General features: G+C 50.4%; 7 protein-coding genes across 7 annotated transcripts; 5 read left to right on the top strand and 2 right to left on the bottom strand.

Moving 5' to 3' along the window:
- Window positions 1–390: 390 nt before the first annotated feature.
- Window positions 391–3483, top strand: COCCADRAFT_1362 (uncharacterized protein; the record flags this gene model as incomplete). Its single annotated transcript, XM_007709708.1, has 1 exon — window positions 391–3483. One exon carries the CDS (start codon window positions 391–393, stop codon window positions 3481–3483), a length of 3093 nt encoding a protein of 1030 aa, XP_007707898.1.
- A 385-nt stretch (window positions 3484–3868) lies between these two features.
- COCCADRAFT_33017 (glycoside hydrolase family 18 protein) lies at window positions 3869–8771 on the bottom strand (the record flags this gene model as incomplete). The annotated part of the gene is made up of 6 exons (XM_007709748.1): window positions 3869–5436; window positions 6143–6330; window positions 6505–6628; window positions 7384–8236; window positions 8288–8526; window positions 8579–8771. 6 exons carry the CDS (start codon window positions 8769–8771, stop codon window positions 3869–3871), a joined length of 3165 nt encoding a protein of 1054 aa, XP_007707938.1.
- A 1619-nt stretch (window positions 8772–10390) lies between these two features.
- COCCADRAFT_84782 (uncharacterized protein) lies at window positions 10391–12154 on the top strand (the record flags this gene model as incomplete). The annotated part of the gene is made up of 1 exon (XM_007709772.1): window positions 10391–12154. The coding sequence occupies one exon, from the start codon at window positions 10391–10393 to the stop codon at window positions 12152–12154; it is 1764 nt and encodes a 587-aa protein (XP_007707962.1).
- Window positions 12155–12527: 373 nt separating this feature from the next.
- On the bottom strand, window positions 12528–13332 carry COCCADRAFT_1359 (glycoside hydrolase family 11 protein; the record flags this gene model as incomplete). Its single annotated transcript, XM_007709707.1, has 3 exons — window positions 12528–12693; window positions 12750–12989; window positions 13043–13332. The coding sequence occupies 3 exons, from the start codon at window positions 13330–13332 to the stop codon at window positions 12528–12530; spliced, it is 696 nt and encodes a 231-aa protein (XP_007707897.1).
- A 542-nt stretch (window positions 13333–13874) lies between these two features.
- Window positions 13875–14156, top strand: COCCADRAFT_84715 (uncharacterized protein; the record flags this gene model as incomplete). Its single annotated transcript, XM_007709771.1, is given in 2 exon segments — window positions 13875–14056; window positions 14075–14156. Coding segments are annotated over 2 exon segments (264 nt in total), but the record flags the coding sequence as incomplete, so codon positions are not given.
- A 3405-nt stretch (window positions 14157–17561) lies between these two features.
- COCCADRAFT_84716 (uncharacterized protein) lies at window positions 17562–17786 on the top strand (the record flags this gene model as incomplete). Its single annotated transcript, XM_007709770.1, has 1 exon — window positions 17562–17786. The coding sequence occupies one exon, from the start codon at window positions 17562–17564 to the stop codon at window positions 17784–17786; it is 225 nt and encodes a 74-aa protein (XP_007707960.1).
- A 708-nt stretch (window positions 17787–18494) lies between these two features.
- COCCADRAFT_61235 (uncharacterized protein) lies at window positions 18495–19209 on the top strand (the record flags this gene model as incomplete). The annotated part of the gene is made up of 3 exons (XM_007709769.1): window positions 18495–18590; window positions 18658–18840; window positions 18919–19209. Coding segments are annotated over 3 exons (570 nt in total), but the record flags the coding sequence as incomplete, so codon positions are not given.
- Between the last annotated feature and the right edge of the window lie 782 nt (window positions 19210–19991).

Below are 19991 nucleotides of genomic sequence, written 5' to 3'. Positions count from 1 at the left end.
CGCGGCGGGTTGGGTGGGAAAGCTTGAGGATGGTGATGCGCATTCAAAATTTCGAGACGGACCATTTGCAAGATTTCACGCTAGTAGGTTTTTACGGCGGGCCGCTTCAGCCACATGCGCCATCGGACTCCCGAGACACGTGCTACCTGCCCTTCATTACACATAACCCTCCGTCCTAGCTTTGAGGTGTTCACAGCATCCACAGCTTCTTCCAGAAAAAACGAAATAAATTTGGCATTGAGGTTGTAGTCTCTCATCGGATTTGCACCATCCCTCGACTCATGCTGCGTTTCTCGCACCCTTCACCGTGGCTACGAACAAGAGCACCATAACATTGGCTTGTATTGTCTCTCAGTATTGAAGGATTCTGTCACATGCTCGCACCCTACAATGAGTGCAAACACCTCGAGTTTCGCGAGCTTCCGGCCAAAGCCCAAGCCTGCTCAGGAACTATCCAATGAACCTCAACAACATGGCAAATCTGATCAGACATCAAAAGAAAAACACCACTACAAAAGAGTTTCAAAATCACCAAGCCGACAGATCCGGGAAAAAGACGCCTCTGCAAACAAGCCCTACTTCAGCGATCGGCGAGGAGACGCGGACGTATTACGGTACGGTACCTTGAACCGTTATGAAATTCCACCTTACCGTCGCTATGGCCATGGATTTGTCTTGGGTCTTTCATTGCGGCAGAAGATTGACAGAGAATTATCTACGGACAAGAAAATATATGTTTCGCCTGCCACGCGCCGACGTCAACAGCGTCTGCTCACAGATAAACCCACAAAGCGGTCAGGTGAACGTGCGCTGCGTCTAGTAAAAGCCGGCGGCGATGCCTCAGATCTCAACCAAGACTTTGTGCTCTTGTCTGCAACCGGCAAAAGGATGCGGCATGACAGTGATGATGACGATGACGATGACGACGAAGGAACACCAGAATTTGACTATCGAGGAATAGATGAGCCAAAATCTGCCGAGCCAGCTGACCCAGATACGCAATATGAGTCTGATGTTGATGTTACATTTGATGCCGAAGTCACTCGCACCAACTCGCGACTCGCGCGGCACACCAAAGAGCACCCTGAAGATGTTGCAGGGTGGCTGGCGCTGATCGCTCATCAGGAGGCCATGCTAAAGCTTGAGCGGCCATCTGTTGAGTTGACAGTTTCTGACAAAGCCCATCTTGCTGACATACGCATCGACATATACGGAGAAGCCCTTAAGAAGGTCGGTAAACTCCCTGAGGGCCAGTTAAAACTCTATAAAGGGCTCTTGAAAGAGACCGAGAAAGCATGGGACAGCGCCAAGCTGGCCAGTAAATGGAAGGACGTTCTCGCAAAACATTCAGAGAGCGTGGAACTGTGGATGATGTATCTTGACTTCGTACAGTCGCGATTCACAACTTTCAAGTATGAAGATTGCCGAGCTATCTTCTTCAAGTGCATCGAAACTCTTAGTGCAAGCACACAAGAATTTCCACCTACGAGCATGCTGCACATACTACTGCGCCTTACATCCATGACATATGAAGCCGGATACCAGGAGCTTTCGGTAGCAATTTTGCAAGCTTTGCTTGAATTCTGTATTCTACGGCCCGCAGATGATGCGACCATCGAAGCGTTTGAGGTGTTCTGGGATAGTGAGGTAGCACGTATTGGCGAGCCACAAGCAAAAGGGTGGAAGCAGTACAGTCCAGCAGATGAGCCTGCATCGTTTGAGTTTTCCCCCTTGTTAGAGAAAGACTCGTCAGACTCGTTCTTTGAAGACTTCGGAAAACGCGAAACGGAAGCGACAAGACGGCTTGTGATACCAGGCCGGGCATCTGACGACATAGCAGAGGATGATGCTTTCCATACCATTCTCTTCGATGACATAGCACCATACCTGAAGCTGATTCCAGAAGACGTACCGCCAAGAATGCTTGTGGAAGCCTTTCTATGCTTTTGCGGACTACCTCCTATGCCAAAGTCGGGCGCGCATCAGCAAAGCTGGTGGTCCGATCCTTTTCTGCAACGCCACTGGTCATCGACTCCCCTAAACGGGGAGGAATCTTCCAACTTTATACAAACGCTCAAGCACTTCTCGGATTGCCCATCGAAAAGTTTCCAGATGACAACAGAGCTGTTATTCGACCAAAATTTCTCTACCAGTAGCATCGGACTTGATACTGATTTTATCCGACGACTGCTGAAACTCGTAGCCTCAGATCCGTCGAGCGACGATATCTTTGGAGAGTATCTTCTTGCGTTTGAACACCGACACTACCCCAGTGAGGCTTTCAAAACAGCAAAGCAACTGCTGAAGGCTCGCCCACCAAGCTTGTGTCTATACAATGCTTATGGATTAGTTGAATCCCGACTAGGAAACTCGGAAAAAGCAGATCAAGTATTCCGCATGGTGCTTGGCATGCAAGCTGGCAAATCAAAAGAATTGACTCCGCAAGTATTGAAACTCCTGGATAGCTGGGTCTGGGATGCTCTTCGTAGAGGAGAGAGGAATTTAGCACTATGGCGGCTTGTCTCGCCGCACGGTAACCCTCCCTCCGAAACTGCACAATCGCAACCCGACGAGACCCTCGTAAACAATACTCGTATAAGACTCGCCGAGATCAGCGAACAAGCCCTACTCGCCCAAGACCACACCACTGCAATCCTCAGCACCTCCCTCTCCGCCCTCCTCCTCTACCTAACAAGCTCCTACTCCATCACTCTTGCCACAAACCTCCACTCCCACCTCTCAATCTGGTTCACCTCCCACGCCGCCACTTCCTCCCCCTACGCTGAACTCCACGCCCAATCCATATCCCGCCTCCTCGCCTTCCACACCACCCACGCCCCCATCGTCAAACCCGCCCTCACCCGCTCAACCCTCGAGCCCCTCCTCGCCCGCTTCCCAGATAACACCCTCCTGCTCGCCCTCTACGCCGCAAACGAATCCCGCTTCTCAATCGACGACCGCGTCCGTGGCGTAATGCAGCGTACCGCGCTCCAGCACGAAGAACGTAGTATAGCTGGCTGGGCATTTGCAATTCACTACGAGATGCGAAGGGGGGAGATTGCGGGCTCAACAGAGCATTCAGTCCGCGCGCTGTATAAACGCGCGGTTGAAGCCAGCGGAAAGTGTTGTCCTGCACTATGGAAATCGTACATCAACTTCGAAATTGCACAGTTACGCCGTCTGCAGCATACAATCCAGATGCGGAATAAGAAACCACGCCGAGATGGGAAAAAGAGTAAAGCAGAGATTAGGCTGGAGGAAGCGAGGCAGAGGGTCAAGGATACGGTTTATGCGGGGTTACGCAATTTGCCTTGGTGTAAGGATATTGCTATGTACGCGTTTGGGGAGGCGAAGGAGGTTTTTGGGGATGAGGAGATGTGGAGGGTTTGTAGGGTGCTGGTGGAGAAGGAGTTGAGGGTTTTTGTTGAGGTGGATGATGATGCGGCGTGGGAGGTTGCGAGGGAGAGGGGGTGGACGGTGTGAGTGTAACGCGTAGATCGTGTTGAGTTTTCAATCATGTGTTGGACCCTAGGAAAGCTGTGGTGCTAAAATTCAATACAAAATTAGTGACGATGACAATGACTTGAGGTATATCAAGGGGTTTCTCAAACCACAGAATTCTGGAGAGGATCGCAAGGAGAAAAGAGATGATGCTAGAGATAAAGCACATAGGTATGAGAGTAGTTTGGAACAAAGCGACTGGACGTGCGCAGGAGGACATTGGTAGTGCAATCAAACTTTCATTTATCTAGCGCATCAGCATTGTGCTGTTCTAGATTAGCTTCATGAGGCTGCTGTATCAAAGCCGTCTACTCTTTGGAGCAGTACATACACAGCAGTTGAAGGACCTCATTCCTTCATGCAGATATCAAAAACCCTTCCACCCACACTCAAAGATGCGTTTCCACCCGTTCGCCATAGGCTCCCAGTCCGCATCGTTCAGGTCCTGGCACCACAAATCCGACGGCTCTAGAAGTGACTTCAGATTTAGCCAACCGCATTCGGTATCACACACTGAGACCATGAAAAACCCGCTTTCAGTAAAAGTTTCAGTAGTCATAAAGGGCCTGCATAGTTCGCCGTTGAACTTTTTGCAGCCTGGCATCTCCTTCTTGATGGAGAAGTTCACAACACACTTGTTGACATCGTGAGGATTCGAGACAGTCATGTCAACACCGAAAGGCATCATGTGCTCCAAGGGACGATTGACGGACTGGATGTAGTCCTTCATCTCCTTCATGCCGTTGCCGTGAACGTTGTGCCCACCAGCGTGGTTGCCGTTCGGATCGTACAGCTTCCAGTTGACTTCGGAGTAGTCGTTGAACATGTACTGGTTGATCTTCACCTTCCAGCGTCCGAACTTGTCCATAGGGCCGAGGCTAGGGCCAGGCGGCGCGAATGATGTCTTGGTTGTCTTGGGCGATGAAAATGAAGTCTTAGACGGAACCATGTTAGTCGTGTTGCTAGCGAAGGTTTTGGACGTGTGGAACGGGTCGTTCGGGCTGTTGTCACCCTCGTCGTCATCCAGAGACAATGGAGCCCGAGTGCAGGCAGGACCGTTTGAACCGGCCGTTTTGGTACCTGTCTGTGTCGTCGTCGTGTCGAATCCAGGCATTGCACCACCACACATGGTCACTGTGGCATCGATCATTGGCAAGCAGAGCGAAGAAACCATTGTCGAAGAAGTTCCTCGAAGGCTCGATGGAAGGGCAGAGACATTGTATCCTTTGGTGCACCACACGAAGCGTTCAGTGATGACGGTCCTCTTGCTGTCGTCGCAGTCTTCCGGATCAGGACGATTCGGTGGCTTCGTCGGTGCTGGTCCAGGCTTGGGTCCACAACCACCAGAGATCGTACAGCCAGGGCGACTGCAAAGTTCTGGAGGACAAGGTTCGCATCCTCCTCCAGGACAGTATCCATCGTAACCGATAAGACCTGAGGGCTGCGTGCCAGGGCATCCGAAGAAAACACAAGGATTACATCCGAAAAGACCACAGGGAGAAGTGATTTCGATCTCGAGTCCAGGGCATCCAGGTCCAAAGGAAAGGCCCATCCAGCCGCAGCCACAACCGAGGAACTTACACTTTGGATTCTTCTCCTTTGGACGAGATGTTGGCTTAGGCTTGACCTTGGGATCGTCACGGTCGCTGTCGCTGGGACTGTCGCTCTCACCATCTTTGTCGCACTTCTTGGGAACACATGGGCAGACTGGCCGCTTGAACATGAAGAACGTGACAGTACGCCATATCGCACACTCCGCAACGCAGTCGTTTGGCTTACAGTCTGGATCACTGTCCGAGTGCGAATCCGGATCACCGTTATGGTGCTCGATGTTTCCAGGGAAACCCCACCACCAAGCCCGACACCAGTTGATGTTCTCAGGGAGTAGACATTCGTGGGGCGGCTGCACATCGATGGGCCTCGGGAACACCCAGCCTTTGCAGAAGATGTTGCACCAGTCCAAGTTGCGGCACTCATCGGGGCATCCTGTGGCAGTAGGCGATGGTTTTGCAGAGCTGGAAGTGGGAGTGGAACTGACGATAACAACCGGCGGTGCAGTACTGGCTTTGGATGAGACAACAATGTCAGTCGGAGTATTGCTACCCTGAGCGGAGGTCGGAGGACGAGTGGCCGTCTCGCCACCGGAAGACTGCATTGGTAAGCTTCCTGGCGACGAAGAGGAGATAACCATGCTCGAGTGGGGAGGCGACTGTGCTGCCGAACTGCCAGGAGGAGGCGGGATCCAGGATGGGGCTTGGCTCGGACCACTGGGTAAACCTGCCCATGAACTACCCACAACTGAAGACGACCCGACCTGAGTGCTGGGCGTTGTTGAAGACGGAGCTCCACTTGGGAGAATGGGGATGACTGGGATGATTGCCGTGACAGAAGGCCCTGTAGAGCTACCTGAAGAAACAGCGGAAGACCCAGCGGTAGAGGAAGCAGGAGGGACAATGGTCGTGACAGAAGAAACGACAGGGGCGATTGGTGTGACAGAAGATCCGGCAGAGCTACCCGACCAAGCAGCAGAAGAACCAGCACCAGATGAGCCAGAATGCGAAGAACTTGGGACTGATATGCTAGCCACTGAAGTGATACTGCTCCAAGGTCCAGAAGAAAACGCACTATAACTTCCCAGTACGGTAGATCCAGTTGCTGTCCATGCAGTCGAATGCGATCCAGACTGGGATGGAGGCTGACTCTGAGATGGTGATGCCGATAAAGATGGCAATGGCAATGGCAGTGGAGACAACGATGGAGCTGGAGCTAAAGACGGAGCTGGAGAAGGAGACAGAGATGGCAATGGCGATATTGGTCCTGGTATCTGCACTGAAGACGAGACATCAGAATGGCTCGATGTGGATCTGGATGTTGGTTGGTTGCTCCAAACAGCAGAAGATGGGCTAGGAGGTCCTTTCGACGAAGGGCGTTCAGATGCAGAGGGCACAACAGGAGAAGTATTCTGACCAATTGAGCTGTTGGGTGGCTGGGGGACAATTGAACCCTGCGTGGAGGCAATCGATGATGGTAGAGAAGACTGCGCAGGATTTGCGGACGATGTTGGAGCGAACGGTGAAAGGCCAGGTTGAGCGGATGAACCCGGTGGGGCGGAAGATGGGATGCCAGGCTGAACAGGGGACGGAATACCAGACGGAGAAGAAGATGGGAGGCTGGGCTGAGCAGAGGATGGCAGACCGGGCTGACTCAAAGATGGAGCAGAAGGCAGTAAAACAAGTTGAGTGGTTGAACTTAGTAGAACGGAAGATGGGAAGCTAGGCGGAGCAGAGGACGGGAGGCCAGACTGAACAGAGGAAGGCAGACCGGGCTGAATGAGAGACGAAGCGGAGGGCGCCAGAACAGGTTTAGAGGATGAACCTGGTGTAGGAGAGGACAGGACGCCGGGCTGAACGGGGGATGGAGTACCAGATGAGGCAGAAGATGGTAGGCCGGGCTGGACAGAAATCGAGGCAGAAGGTGGCAGACCAGGTTGAGTGAATAAACCTGATGGAAGAGAAGATGTCAAGCCGGGTTGAACAGTAGATGGGAGGCCGGGCTGGGCAGAAGACGGAGCAGGAGGTGGTATACTAGGTTGAGCGGATGAACTTGGTACAGCAGACGATGGAGCAGACGACGGTCGGCCAGGCTGAACAGAAGATGGCAGGCCTGGCTGAACAGCAGACGAAGCAGAAGACGGCAGACCTGGCTGGATAGACGATTGAATGCTAGGCGGAGCAGGTTGAGCGGACGAACCCGGTGCAGCAGAGGACGAGAAGCCAGGCGGAGCAGAAGACGACCGGCCTGGCTGAACAGGAAATGGAGCAGAAGATGGGAGGCCGGGTTGAACAGGAGATGGAGCAGGAGACGGGGCAGAAGGCGGCAGGCTAGGTTGGGCTGGATTTTGGGGCGCTTGTGGCCCGCCGGCTCCTCCATCGCAGTGATCGTGCTCAATGGCCCAAAGAGAAGTGCCTCCGAGGCAGCGCTTGTTTGCCAGGCCCAGCTTCGCCGCGAGTGTGTCATTGTCGTCGTATCCAATCCACTGATCATCCCAAGAGATCTCCTTGACGCCTGCACCACCGTAAATGACCTGAGGTGTCAAATTCCTCTCCCGAATGATCCTTGAAATCTCGCAAGCGCTGAGGAGGCCGTCTTCCCTTGTGCAGCTACCAGCTTTGCTTGGGCCGGTGAACTCACAGCCGTAGTACTTGCAAGTCTGGTTGGCGACAGTAAAACCACGTCCGTAATTCGCGAGACCCATGTTGATTTTGGCAGGATCGAGACTGGCAGATGATAGCAGGCTGAGGGTAGAGTTTATCTCAGCAAGATCAGTGTGTGGCTTGATCTTGGGTCCCAAACCGTCGATAAAGGCGTCCCAAGGCCCATGAAAGTCGTAAGTCAAGACCGTGAACCAATCGACGACGTTTTGCATCTTCAACGGGGCCATGTTCTTGAGATATCCATTTTGGGCCGGAAGAACAACGGAGATGGTAAAATCCTTGCCGAAGCATTCACGCAGCTCGTGAACCAGGTCGACCTGATTCTGAGTATCGGCTGGGTTGCCGCCGCGATTTGACGCACCAGGCCACTCCCAATGAATCTCAATGCCAGTGAACTTCCAAGTGTCAAGAAACTTTTTGAGCGAGTCAATGAAAGCCTTGCGGTTGGATTTGGTACTCGACATGTCAGACCAGGCAGTGCGCGTCGGTCCCTCGTTTGACATTTCCCAACCACCGATGGCCTGTGGTTAAGTCAGCTATCGCACCTTGAGAGATTTTGAGTAGGCATTTACCAATCCCTTCCGAACGTTATCGGGTAAACGGAGAAACTGTTTATAAGTCTCTCCATCGTCAGGGTGCTGCATGCCAACCGCGAAAGTCTTCGGATCGAAGACAGCGAAACCGAGGACAATGTGAGTGAAACCAGTGGTGTTCAAGCGGACAGGCCAGATCTGCTCGCAGGCACGGCGGCGGATGTTAGATGCTGCATAGTATGTGATGCGGCGTTTGGCAGTATGGGGATCGCAATAACCTAAGTTTCATCAGTACTCTTCGACCCGCAAAACCTGGTGGGTCATACATACCTTGACCATTGCAGCAGACACCGTCGATACAGGGCTGTGATACACTACATTTGGTAGCATCACGGCCGATGATGGAGTGATCATGGAAGTAGCCCTCGATGATCTCGAGGGCGGGTGAGACGTCGATGGAGTGAGAGCTGCTAGCGAAGCAACTCACCAGCAGCGCAAGCAGGGCGACGACAAGAAGACGCATCGTAACGACCGCTTAGCGGCGGATTGATGTTGAATGAAGAGATAGGAGTGTCAATCGGTGTCAAAAGAAGAAGTTGACAAGTGTATTGGGAGAAGTTGTGGGAGAAAGCTGGGGACGGGTGGGAGGGGTATATATTGATAGGAAAGTGGGCTAAAAGCTACTAGCGAGTGAAAGTGAAAGTCAGGTGTCAGGAAGGCGTGATCGGGTGAGAGTGAGTGCCCTCATGCGTATAGTCATATCACGCGGCCTACCCTCCTTGTCTAGGTGGCACAACTTCTGGGAGACTTGCTCCAGACATACTGTGCTAGTGTCCGGCTTTCTACGTTTACGCATATGATAATTGGCAGACAGATTGAGGTTTCTGGAGCCCGCGCGTTGCCATTGGGATCAGTGACGAGGATTGATTGGTGTACCTGGCGTTTGCTGGTATCGCGCAAGACTAAGTAAGAGAAATTTGCCCTCTTTCACTCTGAGAGATTGCACCTGTGAAATTGACCACAAGCATCGACTACTCTGTATCTTCGAACTGACTGATCCTTGGCATGCTATATGGCGTTATACAGTATTGTGACAACCCTGGAAGTGGATGGAGGAACTGTTGGGTCGAAATGCCATCGCTTTCGAATAAGAATCACAAAAAAAAGAGTATGAAACAAAATCAGAGATGCTCAGCATACCCATCTGCAGTCATGTTGATATATAGGACAATAATATGTTGAGTATTTGAGGCGTTTGAAGACTCAAGTTTGGTCTGATTATATGCTTTTTATGCTTTCATGAATCAGCAATAGGTGTGATATCATGTTTGTTAGTAGTATAGAAAACAGTTCTGTTCTCAGCGACAAACTTTATCCACTTGAGAGCAATCGTACCACAGACAAACACGTCCCTCGTTGAAGATTGCACGTTTGCTTCGGATTATCAGGGTCAGCCAAATTGAGTGCTGATGTAAGCTACCGAGTCAAAATGATGGTCTGCTCGATATCGGATCTCAAGGTAGGCGCTCGAGGTTGGACAGATGGACAACGTCAAAGTCAAAACTACAGGGTGATGTCGGGCTGGCGGCCCCGCTGTTGGTGACGCGCTACAAACGCGCTAAATTCTGAAAGTACTTCACGTGATTGATTGGCCAACAGCGGGGCAGTGTCCTCTCAATCCGCTGTATCTGACATCAAACATATCCTACATCCGACATACAATATGCCTTGTGTAAGTCTGCTTTCAGCAATGTTTGCCATGGGATACAGCGAAGTTTTCTTGCAGGATGCAAATTCCCAATCGGACCCGCTACAAAAGCCGATCAACAGGACGGCATCCGGTAATTCAGCTCTGGGCGAGCTAGATTGGTAAGAATCGGCCTCATTGTATTGCCGTGCTGAAGTTCTTTCACACTATCATCCTCAGAAGCCAGGACTAGGGCGTACAGCGCACACACACCACTGCCGCTATCAGGCCATGTCTTGGCATGTTCCTGCATGGCGGGGTCGCGCTAACGTCATCTACTAGTCTTTCGATCTCGACTCTGTCTACTGTACGCCACCATCGTATCTCATGAGTTCATATTCTTGACCACCACCAACATGGCGCACTCGCCTCCTGCTGGCGGTGTACCAGGCGTCATGATGCCACCACGTCTCTCCATAGAGCTCGACCGTACCGATCCCGGCGTCCCTTTCCGTGCATCCCACTCTCACATTCACCACACGTGGGCCCGGACCTTCCACTCGCGACCTGAGCTCTACATTCGCCCCCAGAGTCTCGAGGAGGTTCAGAAAGTCGTCAATCTCGCACGTCGCATGCGAAGACGGGTTGTCACCGTAGGATGTGGACATTCACCTTCGGACCTAACATGTACTTCATCATGGATGATCAATCTTGATGACTTCAACCAGGTCTTGAAGGTCGACAAGGAGCGCAAAACAATGACCGTTCAGGCTGGAATACGCATGCACAACTTGAATCTGCAGGCAAAATCTTACGGTTTGACCATGCCAAACTTGGGCTCTATCGACGTTCAATCTCTAGCCGGAGCCATTGGCACAGCGACTCACGGAAGCTCATATAGCCACGGACTGCTCTCAGACCGGGTTCAGAGTTTGCGCATAGTACTGGCCAATGGGCAAGCTGTTCGTTGTTCTCCGCAACAATCCCCCGACCTCTTCCGAGCTGCATTGGTATCCTTGGGTGCGTTGGGCATAATTGTCGAGATCGAATTCCAGATGGTTGAGGCGAACAACGTTGAGTGGGTACAGACCATTCGACCTATTGAAGATGTCCTGGCAGACTGGAACAACGGGCTGTGGACTTCCAATGAATTCGTCAGAGTATGGTGGCTACCGTATATGAAGCGCGCGGTTGTATGGCGCGCAGACAAGACCAAAAAAGCGCACCGGGCACCCGAATACAACTGGTACGGCGGTAGTGTTGGCTATCATACCTACCACATCTTACTCTGGATATCTCAATACGTCCCACGTTTCCTACCCTGGGTAGAATGGTTCGTCTTTGGCATGCAATACGGTTTCAAAGATGGAGCTGTCATCTCTGCTGTCGGCGAACAACGTACCGAACTCCTCATGAACTGTCTCTACTCTCAGTTCGTCAACGAATGGAGCATTCCTCTCGAGAAAGGTCCTGAGGCCTTGACTCGCATCACAAACTGGCTCCACGGCGATGAGAAATCCTCCGGCCTCCCCTTTAGCACTAAAGGTCTTTACGTCCACTCGCCAATTGAAGTCCGTATCGCAAACACTGTCGACCGCGAGCCACGTCCATACCTTGACACCTCTTACGCGCATACACCTTCCCTTTATCTCAATGCCACACTTTATCGTCCCTATGGTCAGGATCCCCCTTGCAGAGAACGCTATTATGAAGCTTTTGAGCACTTGATGAAAGAATACAATGGCCGGCCTCATTGGGCAAAGAACTTCCAATCCGTCGATTACGCCTACCTGTCGTCAGCGTATGGTGACGACCTTGATGAATACAATCGTGTCCGCAACGAAGTTGATCCTGAAGGCATGTTCCTCGGTGCCTGGCACCGCCGCACCATTCTGCCGCCCAAGGTCGATCTTCCTTTGCTGCCCCTCGAAGAGAAGGAAGTCTTGCGCCGAAGTCGCCGTACAGGTGGTGTTGACTGGATCGGTGAGCAGGCACGTTGGTTCGATGGCGGTCTTGACGTTTTTGAAAAGGCCGGCAGTGACTCTGGAGAAAGCTTCGACCTCATGGCCGAGGCTGAGGCGCAAAATAGCGTATTGTTGGAAGGACTGACTGATGAGTTGATTGTCACTGAGGACAGTTATGATATGGAGACTGAGGGCAGGATGAGAGAGGGCACGGAGCAATACGTAACTGGAACGAACGTTTTTAACAAAATGTAAAGTTGCGGAGCAAGAGTTGTATGCGGTCACTTGTTGGTAGATGAGAAGAGAAAACCGCTCGGTCAGCATACATACACACACCACCTAAGTGGAATTCACACACCAGCATTCGATGGCTACGAGACTATGACTGTTTATAACAAATGCCCTCACCTAAACTTTACCTGCTTTTGCCGAACCACGATACAATGCTCAGCTAATACAAAAGAGAACACATTCGAGGACGGAAGGTTTTATAGCGAGTGAATTGACATGTTTCTATGTACAGGAAATCGAACACATCGCTCTTTCTCCAACCTGCTTACAACTATCCGAGACACTATTCTTGTCTAATCTCGTCTACTAGTTGCTCGCTTCACAGACAACAACTACTCTACTGAGTCTGCACATAGATGTCAGAGCTTCCAGAGGACTGGTAACCCTCAGTGGCGACGATCTGGTAGTAGTGTTGACCAAGGTTCAAGCCATAGCGAGACCAAGCGTTGAAGTGGTTCTGCATGTTCACGCTTCCACCGACACGCTTCTGGGTGCGGACAGACCTATCATAACAGTCAACATCTACGCTTCTGTCTGATTAAACACCGAAATGACTTACCAGTACTGCTGAAAGGTCCTTGTTCCGTCAATGGAGGGCTGGTTGTAACGGGTGGAGACGGCAACGTTGTAAGTACCACCGTCGGTCTGGAAGCTGCCCTTGATTTGGGCTCCACTGCTGGGGTTGTAGGTTCCGTAGGATTCAATCACGTAGTACTCGACAAGCGGGTTGCGGGTCCATCCGTACACAGCGAGGTATCCGTTGCCCTGGGGGTTGAAGGCTCCGCCGTAGTTGATGACACTACGAATCCACATTAGTAAGATTCTCATCACCAAACAGTCTTCGCAACCTACCGGCCGCTTCCAGGGTTCCACCCCTTTCCACCAACAAAGTTGCCAGTGTTCCTCCAGGTCACAGAGTACCTGCTGCCCTCACCCATAGTGTACTGGGCAGAGCCACCGCCATCAGTCCACCACGAGTAGAAGTATCCATTGTGGTATCCCTCGGCGCTGGGAGTAGACTGACGCTTCTCAAGGAGAGCAGTCGCGTTGACATCGTCGCGCTCACGAAGGAAATCGAAGGGAGCAGCGAGGACGCTGGTGGTAGCCACAGCGGCGAGAAGCAGAGACTTGAAGGAAACCATCTTGTGTTGAGTGTTGCTGATCTGTGTTGGATGCAGTGATGCTACTGACTGGGAGCAGCTATCGACTTATATCTCTACGCCGAGTAATAGTTGAGCCTGAATCGCAGGATGAAATGACACTGGTGGTCATGAGGTCTCATCTCGCGTGCTGTCTCTATTCGTGATGGTGTACACATTGGTGGTAGGTTAAGGCCTCTCACTTCGACAAGCTCACCCTAAGCGGCGGCCACAATGACCAAGTCGAGACACATAGGGAACATGCACCGATCGGCATCCAGTTTCGGTAGCAACGGCCACGACGGGGTGATCAAAAAGATCTGTAGCCCTTGCGTAAATCTGCATAACATAATTAAAAGAACATCGCTCTACCCGGGTTTTACGCGCTGTTTGAACCGGGTTTCGAGGACGTTAATATAAAGGAACGCCACAGAAATAAGTGCAGATACCCTACCCCACACTCCCCATATCCTTTCACAGCCCAAGAAGAACGTCAATCGGGCTAAACATGCATACACGATGAATCTATCAGGGGTAGTATCGCACGTGACAGGACACAGAAGGCTCTAGGCGGGAAATCTCGGCAATCTTTCAGTTTACCACCGGTTGAACACGTCCTGCCAAGATATATAGGAGCCGGTACTTCTACCGCTTCCACTACGACACGCCAAGCGCGGTGGATATCTTGGGCGGAAGAGAGACGTGGAGTGCAGAAGTGGGTCGACATGTAGGTGAGCGCACGGAGAAAAGGTTCTGGAACGAATCATGAAAATCGGCGGAGAAAAGGATATGCCCAAAATGGTCAGATAAGACAACAAATCCCATAGCCATCGGGAATTGTGCAGAATCGCACATGGTGTGGTTAGCGACTGTCTTCAATCCTCCACGACGTTATCCGGATATCCAACTCGTTTGGGAAGGTTCAGAAGCACTGTCGACACTAGGCCACTATACGTAGGTTAACTATAGGAGGACGTCATTCGAACTACTGCACCCCGGTTCCACGCCAAGATCGGGCGGCTCCACACACATCGACGTGGTGTGTGTGGGCGGACTTAGAAATTAGCCTGTGCTAGTACTCGACCACAACAAGTCACCTTACGGACTATTGGAACCACCGGACGATTCTATCCTCTCATGAATCTCATCTGGCGACATCCCAAGCTGCATCATTTCAAAAAAAAAACATATCAAGTTGCATTATCTTTGAAATTGCAAAAACAAAATTTATTTTGGGAAATTATAGCTAACTAAGAGAGCGGGTCCTGTGTCACCATCTTTGTCCGGAAACTCGGCAGGGACAAAAGATTTAAAGTTTCAGAAGAAAAGAAAAAACGCACAGAGCGAATCGGGGGCTGTGGAGACGTAATAACGTATGCATTACCATATAGGAACAAAGGTAAAAGAAAGGAAATTCAAAATCACATGATGACAAGAAAGGCAAACGCTACGTGCAGAGAACAGGGAACCAGGTATAGAGAATTCTTACTGGGACAAGGGGGATCCAATATTGATTTCTCTCCCTCTCTATACTATCTCTCTTCCGGGTACAAACTCCGTTTCCCTGATCAAACTTTCCTCGCGCCACTTTCCACGTTTTGCAGTAAGCAAAAATACACATTCCCCAGTCCCACGTTTTTTCTCTCTTGCACTATGGAACGTCGAGACGAGCAGGCGGCAAAATAGGTTGTACAGAATAATACTCCCGAGGTCTTGGGGACTTGATTTCCAAAAAGAAAGCTTCAATGTGCTTTGCCTAGCATGTCGCCCCTGGCTAACCGACTTGAAGTCTTATTTTTATGTTGTTTTGTGTTTAGCCGGCTTGAGGGGCAATAGTGGCGTGTTACTTTTGCCAGAGGAGGCAGTTTAGTTGGGGCTTGAGTTTGATTTGATGAGGGGCGATACGGTATGCTTCGCCCACGGCTCCTGAGACTCAAGTATGGGTTTGGACGATGGAGCATTTTCTACAGATCCTAATCGCCTCATCGAGATCTTGCATGAGGTGATTGTTTAACGCCATCGAGACTGAGCATCTTGAGCAAGTTTCTCATCAAAGACTCTTTTCCCCTCATCTCACAGTGCAGGTGTCAGCTGCTTGCGTGATTATTCTCACCAGGCTTGTCGCCTTTGCTTGTTGGGCACGCTTTATTAGGATTCGGTCCTGATCAAGTGGCGATAGCCATAGAACGACACAGGATATTTTGCCGTTCTCGTCGGATGTACAGTGGGGATAATTGCAAAATACTTGCCATGAGACTTCTGCCGTCTTGTCATAATATCAGCAGGGAAACTGTAATCAGCCTTGTAGCCTTGTGACTGAATTAACTGAGACACTACCAGATAGGTTCTCAATACCCCTGATGAGTTCGCCCTCAACTGTGGGCAAACATGAGAGATTATTACGCACGTCATCAAGGACACCAGATATTAGACTGTGGAACTGATATCAGATCATGTTGTAGATTGATCTACAATATGTGTCGCTCGATCTACTCAACAAGGCAGGTAGGACCGATAACTATGCTTTTTCACAACTGAAACAAAGGCTTGACGTTAATTCGGACCGTTTTCAAGCGTACTCAACAATTGACACTGAACTTTGTAAAGGAAGGTATACCACAGAGATCACACGAACGCGACAAGCGGTATTGGATTCAACATCTTTGCAACTATCACGCTTCTATGTTTTATACAAGGCGACTGACACAGAACCAAAAACTTCATATCACAAACACCTCTCATAGTATGTCGTTCTCGAAACGCAGCACCACGAACCATCAGCAGCACGTGACACAAGCACGGATTAGACGGGACACCAGCCTTACACTTACATTAGCCCAATATAACTTTCATATAAAAGAGAACAAATACAACCAACATACCTTATCTAGCTCAAATCTCGCTTATCGTCGTAGTGTACACTTATCGTTTCATCCGTTCCCTGGGGTCAACCGTTCCTCGGAGTTTGTTGATGACAGAAAACGGCCCTCGGAGTCTTTTGCAGGCATCGGTGTCCGAATGACGAGGGTGAGTGGTTAGGTGGCGACATTGGATTTAGCCATGATGGGGGTGCCACAGGATGGTTTGGTCACGCCACTCATAAATGATCCTGATGGATGCCTGGATTTCAGTTTTTGTGGAGGGGAACACAGCAAACGGTCTTGCTTCTAAGGTCAGGTACGGGAAGCACTGCGTCTGTAGTGTGATTTGAGACTTGCTGACCTAAACCATCCTGCCAATTACCAACTCATCGATACGTACCTTGTTTCCCTAACCCCTCTTCCTCTTCGCTATATCCCAACGACACAATACTTTTACCAGATACCAACACCCCATCCATCGCGCATCGCCATCCAAGATGCGCATCCACAGTCTCCGTGTCGATGCCAGTGCAGTGATCTTCGGCGCACTTAGTTCTTACCCCGCGTTTTGATCCATCCCACCGGTGCCCAAACTCTCCATCTTTCCCCCAAGATAAGCGACCCTGATCTACACGTTCACCGCACTGCGTGCATCTCACCAAAACTCTATCCATTCCGTTCTTTCCCGATCAACCCTACACACTCTCCTGAGCGTACTTCACACACCCCATAAGACGAAAACAACATATCTCCATTTGGAGGAGACCTTGCAAATCCTACCAGTGGCTCGGGATTCTGCAGCCCTGGGAAGGAAGGAAACCACACTGCTTTTCTGCTTTAGGTCTTTGTTGCGAGTTTCGGACAAAAAATGGTGCATGTTGTATGGCCCGCGTCGGACTTTGACCTTGCTCGTCCAATCCTAAATCCCCCGGACACATATTTGCTGGCTGAGATCGGGATGATGGGAGTGGTTGGGCGTTCCCCCTCCCCCCTTTCCCCGTGCGTATCCGCACGACTGGCGTTGTACGAGAAATGCGGAGACGATCGCGGAGAGCCGAAAGAAGGGAAAAAAGTTCAAAAGGTTGGTTCGGTCAGCTTATTTTCCCCGGATTTCTATTCTTTCTTTCTCATCATTCCCGCTTCGCCTTAAATAGCCGTCGTCGCGCAACTCATCCTGTTCTGCTGACAAGGTGCCCGTGCCAGAGCCATACCAGTCACGTGATCAAACGCTTTCACAGCCCATCTACCTTCCCACATCTTGCACTAAGATTTCCCTGTCTCAAGCTCTCCCTCTACCTCTTCTTCTCGTCGATAAATCTTAAGCCATTGAATCAATTGTGCAATCCCAATACCTCAATACAAAACTAAGCCATGCCCGCCGCAACCCGCACCCTAGAACACGCAGTCCTGCAAGCCCATCGTGCAAAGGGTGTACGCTACCCGACCGCCCACCAAAAAGACTGCTTTAAGACTTGGTACTCGTATGCGCTGCGCCAGGGTGAGGTGCAGAAGACGAGCCGCAAGGCTATTGAGGAGCATGGGAGGTTGCTGAAGGAAATTAGGGAGCAGGCGCCTGGAGGGAGGACGTATCTTTAATGAGGTAAGATATCATGCTACTAGAGGATTAAGTGTTTAGCTGACGTTGATAGGAAAGATATTGGCGGAGTTCTGGAGTTGACACGGGAGAGGCCGCTTGTGGTTTTGGTGATTGAGATGATGGGATTGTATTTATGTAGTCTACCCAATTTGTTCTTGGGGATATCTTTAATCGATATATTACTTGCGATTACTCTAGCGAATTGGCTGTTTTTGAACGAATATTCGTTCCAATTCATGCGACTTGTATGGCTACACCACGCACATTAACAAACCGTCACTACGAGAAAAGTGAACCGCTTATCCCAGTCTGGCACCGCACTCGATTTATGAAGTCAGTTTTTTATTCTTGGAATTTTAGATCGAATGTACGAATCATAAGAATATGACTTAGACGGGGGATCCCAACGCTGCAGAGAGCGACGCGGGATGAGCAAGTCTCATTGGGGCGGAGGCTTATCATCGCGTCATGCAGGCACCCCACTGCGGGATGCCGTCTGCCAATCATTCCGCGGCGTATAACGGCATCTAATATGCCTCGGCAACAACTACTTGTTTGGCTATAGAACGCCTTCTATACAACTATAATACTCTAAACCCAAGGGTAGCCTGTCTATATCCTCAGTTCGTATAGGATATAGGACCTTGTTGAGTTCACCGCCACCACTATTCACAACACCACACGAACGAACAAGACGCACAATCAACATGGCACCAAGTTTCCGTGACATTGTCGGAATCCCACCGTCCACTGCATCTACCAGCGACTCCGCGCTGTTAATCATCGACGCGCAAAATGAATATGTACGTCCCCATCCCACTTCCCCTACCCCGCAGTGAAGCAGAATCGCAAATCTAACAACCCAAAAAGGCCTCAGGAAAACTCAAAGTAACAAACGCCGCAGAAAGCGGAAAAGCCATCGCAGACCTTCTCGCCAAATACCGCAAAGCCGGTGGAAAAATAATCCACATCCTGCACAAGGAAGACGATGGCGCCCCCGTATTCACACCTGGAACCCATCTCGCCGATGAATTCCAGGAACTCACAGCACAAGTACTTCTATCCCTCCCTCTCTGCCCCCACCACCACGACGAGCTAGAAAAAGAAAAGAAAAACTAACCCACCCCCCAGTCCACCGAACCAACAATCTGGAAACAATTCCCCGGCGCCTTCGAGCAAACCACTCTACACGAAACGCTGCAGAGCATGGGTATCAAGAAGCTTGTTTTGACGGGCTACATGGCGCACGTGTGCGTGTCTACGACTGCGCGCGAGGGGTTTCAAAAAGGGTATGAAGTCTTGCTTGCAGAAGAGGCGATTGGGGATCGTGATATTCCTGGGGTGAGTGGTGAGGAGGTGAAGAGGGTGGCGCTTGCGGAGTTAGCAGATGTGTTTGCGACAGTTGTTAAGGTCGCGGATGTGGTGTAGGATGAGGGGAGAGGGATGGGTGGTTGAAGAGAGTAGATTTACTTATCGTAGAACTCGATAAACATTATATTGGATAAGACGGAACTTTAGTCACTGCTTCAACGGCAGAGATGGTCGATATAGATACTGCAAATGCGTTCATGAGTCTTTGCATATAGCAGCGACAACGAGACCGTTTGTGGATTCCATTAAGAAATTGAACGTCTATATTTACGTTCCGGAACGCACTATATTACTATTATAACGAATCTAGTCCTTATACCTATATTAGTTAGCGGCTAAGAATAGCTGTGGCGCAATGCCCACAGCTTTCCGAGAGGCCTTAACAGCTAGGCCCTCAGCGTCACTATCATAACACGACATAAGCGGCCATCGGTGTTTGGGTGTATAATGTGACTTTTAAAGTTATCATTAGATGCGCAGACCCGCGAAACGCTAGAAAAATTCATCACCTGTTCTTCCCCTACGCAGCGGGATTGTTTAACCCATCCTTTGAAACTCGTAGCATGCTCTACTTTTTTGTCGCTAAAGCCTGATTTAGGAGACATGTCTTTCTGCCTTGATAGAAAAAGAAATTTTTCATAAAAATGCTTTCTCGTATCTGTGACTTGACTAGTTCTATTATTATTATGATTATTCCATTATAGTCCTGTATCAGCCGTTGGCTATGTAGGACTTTGGCCAAAGGCCGTTCTATCTAACTAGTTACAATTTGGTACGTTGTGCTGTATTGCGTGACTATGGTGCTTCGGCCTTTGTCTAGTTAAGCTAGTGCT

This window comes from Bipolaris zeicola (genome assembly GCF_000523435.1).
Source record: "Bipolaris zeicola 26-R-13 unplaced genomic scaffold scaffold_11, whole genome shotgun sequence".
In the NCBI taxonomy this organism is placed as follows: Eukaryota; Fungi; Ascomycota; class Dothideomycetes; order Pleosporales; family Pleosporaceae; genus Bipolaris; species Bipolaris zeicola.
Note: the sequence above shows the minus strand (reverse complement) of the source record. Positions and strands in the feature narration are given on the sequence as shown.